The sequence below is a fragment of the Etheostoma spectabile genome, chromosome 20 (genome assembly GCF_008692095.1).
Source record: "Etheostoma spectabile isolate EspeVRDwgs_2016 chromosome 20, UIUC_Espe_1.0, whole genome shotgun sequence".
NCBI lineage: Eukaryota > Metazoa > Chordata > Actinopteri > Perciformes > Percidae > Etheostoma > Etheostoma spectabile.
The window spans coordinates 10,349,526-10,357,758 of record NC_045752.1 but is presented as its reverse complement, the minus strand read 5'-3'; the positions used below and the strand labels follow the sequence as shown (position 1 = coordinate 10,357,758).

Genomic DNA, 8,233 nt, shown 5'->3' with positions numbered 1-8,233 from the left:
TTCACAGAAAGGAGTGTCAGTGCAGGACTGTATAAGTGCATACTCTACCTTGTGGCTAAGGAGGAACTCACAAACTGAGTGACAGATGCCAATGCCCTCCTCAGCACTGGTACCACGGCCCAACTCGTCTATGATGATCAGGGACCTGTCACTTACGTTGTGAATTATGTAAGAGATCTTTGGAAAGTAAAAATGCAGTTAATCATAATTTCACGATTTGTTTTCCTAATAAATGTAACTAAAGAACGTGAGCAGCCCTAATGCTAAAAGAGAACACAAACACAAAATACCTCCTTCATTTCCAACATGAAGGTGGAGGAGTTAGTTTCAAAATCATCATCCACACCAATTCTGGTGAAAACCTGATCAGCAACACGAACAGAGGCATACTCGGCAGGGACAAAAGAACCTGCAATAATAATGCAAAGGCGTTACTCAAAAATCAAGACAAATCAATGCCTGGCAATTAGCATTCCAAATTCACGTGAGGCTAAAAGAAAAGGTTTGCCGCCGCTGACCTATCTGAGCCATGATCTGACACAGCGCCACCTGTTTGAGGTAGGTGGATTTGCCGCTCATGTTGGGTCCAGTGATAATGACAAAGTTGCTGCCCTCGGAGATGTAGCTATTGTTCGATATAGGCTGCTGTCCAACAATTCTCTCCAGAATGGGGTGACGACCCTGCTTGATGGCCAGTGTGTCTGTGAACTCTGGGCGCACTGGCAGACACAGCAGAAAAGAAGCAACAATCATAAATACCTCTTTTTGTTTGTATTCTGTTTATATAATAATTCCATCATGCATTTCCATGGAATGATCCAAATGTATTCAAATTCAAATATAGCTACACAGTATGAGTTAGTATTTGGCAGTTTTGTTACAAACGTATATAGCCAGTAAACTGTGAGTCAATAATCAGGTGTATGAGTTCAGCCATAGAATTAAATTCTTACGGAATTACACTGAAAAGTTGTGGCACAATATAATAAAAGTGGATTTTTGTGAGAGGTGTGTTCAATGGTTACGGCCAGCTTGCTCCTCTGCTGAGGAGATTTGTCTCAGTAAATACAGCGCACCAGTGCACACTTATGTAACAAGGGTAATCTGAGTACAAACTGGCTGGGACAGAGGGGGGCAGGCAGTCAGCACAGTCTATGGAGATACACTTTTAGACAACTGAGGAGAGGCGCTCACCACCCACGTGGCTGGTGCTGCCCACAACCCACCAAAAGAAAAAGAACTGAGGCCAGCAGAGCTGCCAGCTCAGTGAAGCACGGTGCTGCCTTGTGTGCACACAGCCCTCCCTCAGACAACAGATCAGAGTCAGACTTCTTTCAGGTTAATTTCACAGTTTGACTGACCTGAGAGTAGAAATAAACAGTGATCATACTTACCATAGTCTGAGATGGTGCAAGTATTGGCCAGTGACAGCAACATGTCGAGCATGGATACGGCATCAGAGAGCTTGTATAGGCAGTGAATGTGTTCGTGGATAGTGCTGAGCAGTTTACATATCACCCTGCATGGAGACAGGTTAGATGCTGCAGGGGCATAGCACTGGAGGAAAATTAGCTAACTAATAGCACCCACCAGAGGACAAAAAGTAGAACACAATAGATTGAATCAGCGGGTAATAAGATAAAAACTTGCTTGGATAGAGAAATATAAAATCTTGCTTCCCCTTTTAATGACTGAGTTGACTAATTTGTGGTTATCTGGGAATTAAAAGCCATTACATTACAATAATAGTCACATCTGTGGTATCAAAACAATAGTGAAAGATAAGCTTTGAACTTTGCCACATTTCTGCATAATCATTATATTCATCTTTGAAATGGAAAGAGTGCCAGGGACAGAATTTGACAGCTTCAATTAACCAATTACTCAAGGGAATTCTATGATTACTTAGCTAAGAAATCCTTTACTTGAGGACAGCCCTTGTTCAAATCCTTCTGTCTCTATCAATATCCAGCACAGTTTATTTAAGTGCTTACAATACATTACTATGCACATTTGTAAGTCACAGGATCGGGAGCTCCTTACACATAGGACATGTGAAAGATCTCCCTCAGGGCCTCATCACAGCGGTCATTCATCTTCATCAGGTCAGCAATAGTGAAGCCATAGTTGTTCTTGTGCTTTGTGACCTGCAGTGGCAGATGTTGAAACACAGCTATTATGTTCATTCAATGATTCAAAATGTATTGTCCCCATGGGGGCAATTCATCTTTCTTCACTCACAGCTGAGCTAATTTTATCTGTTTTTAGTTAGTCCGTTAGCTCTCAGGTGTTTTCACTAACCTGAATTTAGCAGACTTTACCTTAATAAACTCAGAGGGAAGTTTCCCTTCAGGCAAGACCACTCCTTCAAGCTTCATCTGGATGAAGAAACCTCGAGCTGTGCTGAAGCTGGTGCGCATTGGGAAACCGTATCTCTCCCCCATCTGATTCACTAGCCCTTTGCATTACAATGCCATTTAAACAAGCTTTGGTGCCAAAATACTAAATACAAATATTGCAAACCAACGATATTAACTGACAGAATACACACCTGCAATGTCGTCTACTATCTCAGTGTAAGCTCTGCGTGCAATGTCGAGGAACTCGTTGATATTTGGGCGGACAGCATAACACTTCTGGGTGCGCATGTTCAGGCTCCCCTTCAAGTAGGTAGTGTCATCATTAATTACCGTCTTGATCTGCTCTAGGATCATGTCAAACCTGAGGCAGACACAAATATATTAGAGTACGACCAATAAAGGATTTTTAAGGCCGATACATATTTTTATCAGCCTATACACAGTATATATATAAAAAAAATCCAGAAACGCGTAACAAAACATAAACAGATTTCCCAAACATTAGTTATTTGTTGTTATTTATGAGTTCTCACTAAAATAATATGATAATAACTTGTTTTATTGTCACAGAAGAACAGATGAACCACAAATTAAAATTTAAGTTCTGATAAATAAAATATATAAAAATACAAACATACAAAAATACAAAAGATTTTAAATATTAATTTATCAAAAATAAGTTATTTGTCATTATAAATGATTCGGATGAATGTATATTTATAAAAAATAAATTAAAAAAACAAAACACTGGCCGATATAATTGACCCACCAATATATGTGTCAGGCCCTAAAATATATATATCCAGTGGAATATGTCAGTAGAAAGTATATGATAGTGAATGTATGTCCGACATAGGCACAAGGCTTGGTACCTGTTGTCTTCCAGTGAGGTGTAGTATGCCTTGAGCAGAGCTGTCTTGCAGTTCTTTAACACCATCTGTTCATAAAGTGTAATGCTTAAAGGACTTACTATTTGCATTCTAATAACAATTAGTAAAATGCTTTTGCGGAGTAACATTTTGTTTCTTTTTCTATCCATGGCTACAAGATCATTTTGAATAGATTTTACAGACCCTTAACCGTGGCACCAGGTCCAATGTGTGTTTCAGCTGAATGACGTGTGTAATTTTTGCTTCAGCCACTTGAACCTGTAGAAATACAACAATTTTGGGACATTTAGCTAATTTAGTTAGTAAAGCATTTCAAAACACACACACAAATTCACCCCATGCCAGACATTTCATTGCGATAAAATCATCTTATACAATCATGAGTACTGAAGGTACTGTACATACTGTTTCCTGCTTTGGGATCTGGACAAGAACAGAAAGCAGCTGGTCAATGTCAAGGAAATGACCTATGGCTAAGGAGTAAAAAAGAAGAGACACTGAAATACTCTGCCATGCTCTCATTTTCAGTAAGCACATTATTGAATGTATGCTTTAAAAACGTTTGTGCTTATTCCTGACCATTCTTCAGGCCAAAAAAGAGCTCCTCATCCTGCAGCAACTCTTGTATGGTGTCCAAGCGTATGTTGATGGTGTCCACATCCACCAGAGGCTCCAGAATATTGGAGCGCAACCTTCTAGCACCACCAGGTGTTTTGGTGTGATTTAGTACTCCTAAAAGGGAATGCTCGCTCCTATGAAAAGAAAAGCAGAGACAGACAGACTGAACACTTACTGTCCATGATTATAAATGCACCACACATACAAAGATAGCGCTGTCATTGTCTCACCCTCTTACCTGTGGTCTCTATTATTGACCACCAACTCCAAATTAGCGGCAGATGCTGAGTCAATCATTGCTGTCTGTTCACTCCCCTTAAAGCTCACTTTGAGAGACTTGGCAGCGTAGACAGAGTTCTGGATGAACTCTAAATATTTCAGCAAAGCAGCTGCTGCTGCTAGGCAATAATACCTAAACAAATCATGACATGTGGTCATTAAAAAACAGTAGTCTTACAGTACATCTATTTTCATACCATATTGTACTCAGTGCCGTACTTAGCTTGTACTTCCATAAGGACGGTGGCAAATTCTGGAGCACACAGCTGCTGAATGTACTCCAGTCCTTTCCTTTCATTAAAATATTTTCTTTGGATAGCAGTGAAAGCTACTCCCTGACAAAAAAACATAATAAATTGCAAATATCACAGGAACACAACATGTCAATAGGGGGGACGCACAATACGCGTAGTAATGTACAGTGAGCAAGTGAATGAGCATGAGTGAGGGCGCTGCTTTGAAAGTGAGCATTTTTACTCATAACATCTATTCTGCATCGGTACCGGAAAGTTTTCTGTGATGAGGTTGAACAGCTTTGTCCCTTTCCCCTTTTCACTGGCTGTGTCTGGCATCAGTATTTCCAGTGGCACCAAGATGTGAATCTTGGTTATGACCTTCAGAAGGGTAACATATGAGTGAGACAGGAGTTTCCTCTATTTTAGAGTCTCTGCTGAGTGTAGCGATGATTAACAGCCAATCAAGCATCTAGGTTATAGCTTATGCATGGGTTACCTTGGCATAGGTCCCAGTGTCTGCAAACTGTGAGAGTATAAGCTCTGGATATTTCAAGTTGAGACTGGCCATGCCAATCTCTCCCCTGGCCAAACCACGCCCTTCAACTACTGCCACAATCACAGATGCACCAGAGGTTGTGGTCGCAGAGGAGCAAGTTGTTACTGCAAAAACACAGAAATCAGAATAAGAAGCACAGCTTCAGCCATACTGACATGGTCAAACATTGTCTAGGGCTGAAGTACCAGTGTGATCAGTCACTGGTGTCCGTGCTGGGTGTGTGCCAGTAGCTCCAGCAGACCCGGGGGTCCTCCTTTGTTTCGGTGTTCCTCCACGGCTGCGGTGGGAAGAGCTATCCGAGGTAGATGCAAATAGTGATGAATTGTTCCTGCCTAACCTGAGGCTGTGATGGAACTGACCTGTGATAAGATAAAATATGAGGAGAGGGTTTGTGTCATATTAATGTTGATACTGCCCAAAGACAGGTTCTTCAGTCTTACAAATGTGGCCCCATTGTCCTTCTATGATCCACATATTAAAAAAGAGAATTTTGTATCAGAAATGTCATTATTATATCTTACTGTCTCTATCCTCGTTTTGTGTGCCATTGTTGTGAAAGTGAAAAATGCTAGTGTTAGCTTAAACTACTTAGCTAGCCATAACATCACCTGAGGCCACTCGGGGGAGTGATGCACCATGGTTGAAGATCGTACTGCCATCATCTAAACTTTGATGGGATGAACCGGAGGACGTTGATGCGGGACCGTACGAGGTGGTTTCATTTAGTCCGCTTCTGTCCATTGGGGACACGCCCCATGTTTGTCCACATTCTGGAGTGTCACCTACCTCATCTGTGCTGCTACGAAACATTTTAAACCCTCGCAAAGGCAGGTTAATGGACGTATAATACCAAACTCATTAATACATCTGTAAAACTCCGTGAATAGGCCAGTAACAACAAAAAGGCACCTATGTAGACGTCCTGTACGTAGCTAATAAAACCCCCACACCGAATGTACTTCCAAATCCGCGCGCGAAGCCCGCGGAGAGCGCGGGATCGTGCAGATCCTAGCATCTAGCATCTGCGCATGTCAGTAATGTCACACTTTCAAACCAAGGCGATTGATTGACATTTGTATCACTTCTTTTTTTATACATATACTAATATAATTTAGCTGAATCTTTGTTTGTTATATGTCATCAATATAATTACAAAACAAAAGTAGGCTACAGAAAGGGATGCAGTGTGCTGTGTTGTTCAAAGCCATAGTAAAATTTCATTATCCTAATCTTGGAGATCAAAATACTTAAAAGGAGAAAGGTAGGAGAAAAAAATAGCTGCAATATCCAACTACCCGTGTCTATGGGCCATGCAGGGATAGTGAGCCTATACACCTTATAAAAAGAGCCAAACTCCTCAATGATTTAACATCAGAAGGAAATGTGTTAGCTTCAGCAATCTCATATTAATAGGCACGTCTTCTTTTTTCCTTTTTTAATGATGTGGTAGGCCTATTAAATAATACATTTTGTAATTAATCAATATACATCTAAAAATGTGTTTTTCACTTTCTTCATATTGTGTAACCAAGACCAACCAAGTGAGACCATTAATGAAATACGCTCTTATTCTGGAAAGAATCAGACCGGAAGTTTTGTACTTGTTCCGGTCGCGGCCAACATGGCGGCTGGCGCCAATGAGGTTGATTATTTTGTAAGAGAAATTGAGAAAAACGACGGGTGTACCTTAAAGGTGAAGCAGTGCTACATGGGAGACGTTGGCTGCGTTGTTTGGGATGCAGCTATCGTTCTGGCAAAATATTTAGAGACCAAACAATTTTATGACCCGTCCTCAGGAGTGAACGTCTGGGCTGGCAGGAGTGTTGTGGAGTTAGGAGCTGGGACGGGAGTTGTTGGTCTGATGGCAGCAACACTGGGGTGAGATAACTGCTTACGTTAGTTGATACGTTTATATGTCACTCTGTCGTTTTAAATAGCAACGTTAATATACATATATCAACAAGTTGTTGCAGTTTAACGACTAGCTAATCAGCGCTTTACAGTGAGTGGAAAACAGCCTTGATATCCTTTTAATTAATAATCTATAGAAAGCCAAAATATAGTTTTTCATTGACGTGTAACGTTGTTAAATCCCATAGAGCTCTAGTTACTGTGACAGACCTTGAGGATTTGCAGACGCTCCTGATGGTAAACATCCAGGAAAACCAGGCACTTATCAGTGGATCCGTTACTGCCAAGGTACTGAAATGGTTTGTACTTGCATTTCGTTTTTTTGGATTTCAATCATCCAAGCTGCATGTCAACATATTGCAAGACATTTCCAAATGCTAACTTTTTTTATGTCTACCCTACTACTAAGGGGTGAAGACGTGTCTGACTTCCAGCCTCCCCCACATTATGTCCTCATGGCAGATTGCATCTATTATGAGCAGGTACTCTACTGTAGTTTTCTACCTAGGCTTTTCAATTTAAACATGACTCTTGCAAAGTTGTGCCTGTATCACCATCATTGCAAAACAAAACAAACCTAAGTGTAGCACTGCATTTCTCTTTGTGACTCATGATTTATTTCCACAGTCTATTGTTCCGCTGGTGGAGAGCTTGAAGCTGCTCTCCGGACCAGAGACCTGCATTATTTGCTGCTATGAGCAACGCACGGAGGGCGTCAACCCAAAAGTGGAAATGCAGTTTTTTGAGGTGAGAGTGTGTGTTGCATTTTTAAATGCTTATAAATATGTAAATGCATTTATAAAGAAGCTGATATATTTTTTACATTACCTCTCAGTGAGTCATTGTGGTGTTTTTTTATTACCTTTTAGTTGCTGCAACAAAGCTTCAACTGTGAGGAGATCCCTTCAGACAAGCAAGACCCAGAGTTTAGTAGTCCAGACATCCGCATCCTGCACATCTGGAGAAAAGTCTGAAATTGTGTGGTCACATGAAAATGAGATTTAAGTTTGGCATGTGTATGATATTCAATGTATCTTTAATTCTGCACTCTTTTTAACACTTTTTTTATTTTAAAGAAAACATGTTTCTAATGTAGAAACACTGTTCTGATACATAGTTATTAAAAAAACTATTAAAAAGTGAATTCATTGTTTAAAAAAATATATTTTTCATACACTATAAACCAAGTTCAGATATTTGTTTTATTGGTCTGTGTAATTGTAGGGCTGCGAAGGAAGATGACATGTGCAAGTACAGACATGACAGACTGGTTATCTTTATTCAGTCAGTTATTTCAGCTAGAGGGAGCACAAATGGACCAGAAAGGGTTTTTTGTGTTCTTTTGGATGTTTCAGATAGAAGATTAGTTTTGCAAATGTTTTT

The 8,233-nt window shown here is 40.3% G+C and overlaps 2 protein-coding genes across 3 annotated transcripts in view; one reads left to right on the top strand and one right to left on the bottom strand.

Moving 5' to 3' along the window:
• The window catches only part of msh4 (mutS homolog 4), a 7,143-nt gene extending 1,194 nt beyond the window's left edge, over window positions 1-5,949 (bottom strand). Inside the window, exons 1-17 of one of the 2 annotated variants that reach the window (XR_004327036.1) lie at window positions 5,548-5,949; window positions 5,125-5,298; window positions 4,880-5,043; window positions 4,651-4,761; window positions 4,367-4,482; window positions 4,107-4,280; window positions 3,830-4,002; window positions 3,656-3,723; window positions 3,434-3,508; window positions 3,233-3,297; window positions 2,552-2,721; window positions 2,322-2,458; window positions 2,044-2,147; window positions 1,395-1,519; window positions 519-719; window positions 291-409; window positions 49-177 (exon numbers count right to left, since the gene is read on the bottom strand). Coding sequence is in view for 1 of the 2 variants with exons in the window: in XM_032501043.1 (XP_032356934.1) it covers window positions 49-177; window positions 291-409; window positions 519-719; window positions 1,395-1,519; window positions 2,044-2,147; window positions 2,322-2,458; window positions 2,552-2,721; window positions 3,233-3,297; window positions 3,434-3,508; window positions 3,656-3,723; window positions 3,830-4,002; window positions 4,107-4,280; window positions 4,367-4,482; window positions 4,651-4,761; window positions 4,880-5,043; window positions 5,125-5,298; window positions 5,548-5,749 (2,307 nt within the window). In the remaining variant the exon portion in view is untranslated. The remainder of the gene's footprint in view (window positions 1-48; window positions 178-290; window positions 410-518; window positions 720-1,394; window positions 1,520-2,043; window positions 2,148-2,321; window positions 2,459-2,551; window positions 2,722-3,232; window positions 3,298-3,433; window positions 3,509-3,655; window positions 3,724-3,829; window positions 4,003-4,106; window positions 4,281-4,366; window positions 4,483-4,650; window positions 4,762-4,879; window positions 5,044-5,124; window positions 5,299-5,547) is intronic. The other variant, XM_032501043.1, reaches the window with a different exon arrangement.
• Window positions 5,950-6,504: 555 nt separating this feature from the next.
• On the top strand, window positions 6,505-8,130 carry vcpkmt (valosin containing protein lysine (K) methyltransferase). Its single transcript, XM_032499988.1, has 5 exons — window positions 6,505-6,817; window positions 7,039-7,149; window positions 7,260-7,332; window positions 7,478-7,597; window positions 7,720-8,130. Exons 1-5 carry the CDS (start codon window positions 6,561-6,563, stop codon window positions 7,822-7,824), a joined length of 666 nt encoding a protein of 221 aa, XP_032355879.1. The 5' UTR covers window positions 6,505-6,560; the 3' UTR covers window positions 7,825-8,130.
• Window positions 8,131-8,233: the final 103 nt, after the last annotated feature.

Coding starts and splice junctions, on each gene's coding strand:
- vcpkmt (XM_032499988.1), top strand. CDS start 6,561: ATGGCGGCTGGCGCCAATGAGGTTGATTATTTTGTAAGAGAAATTGAG. Junction 7,150..7,259: donor ACTGCCAAGGTACTGAAATG/GTTTGTACTTGC, acceptor CCTACTACTAAG/GGGTGAAGACGTGTCTGACT. Junction 7,598..7,719: donor TGGAAATGCAGTTTTTTGAG/GTGAGAGTGTGT, acceptor ATTACCTTTTAG/TTGCTGCAACAAAGCTTCAA.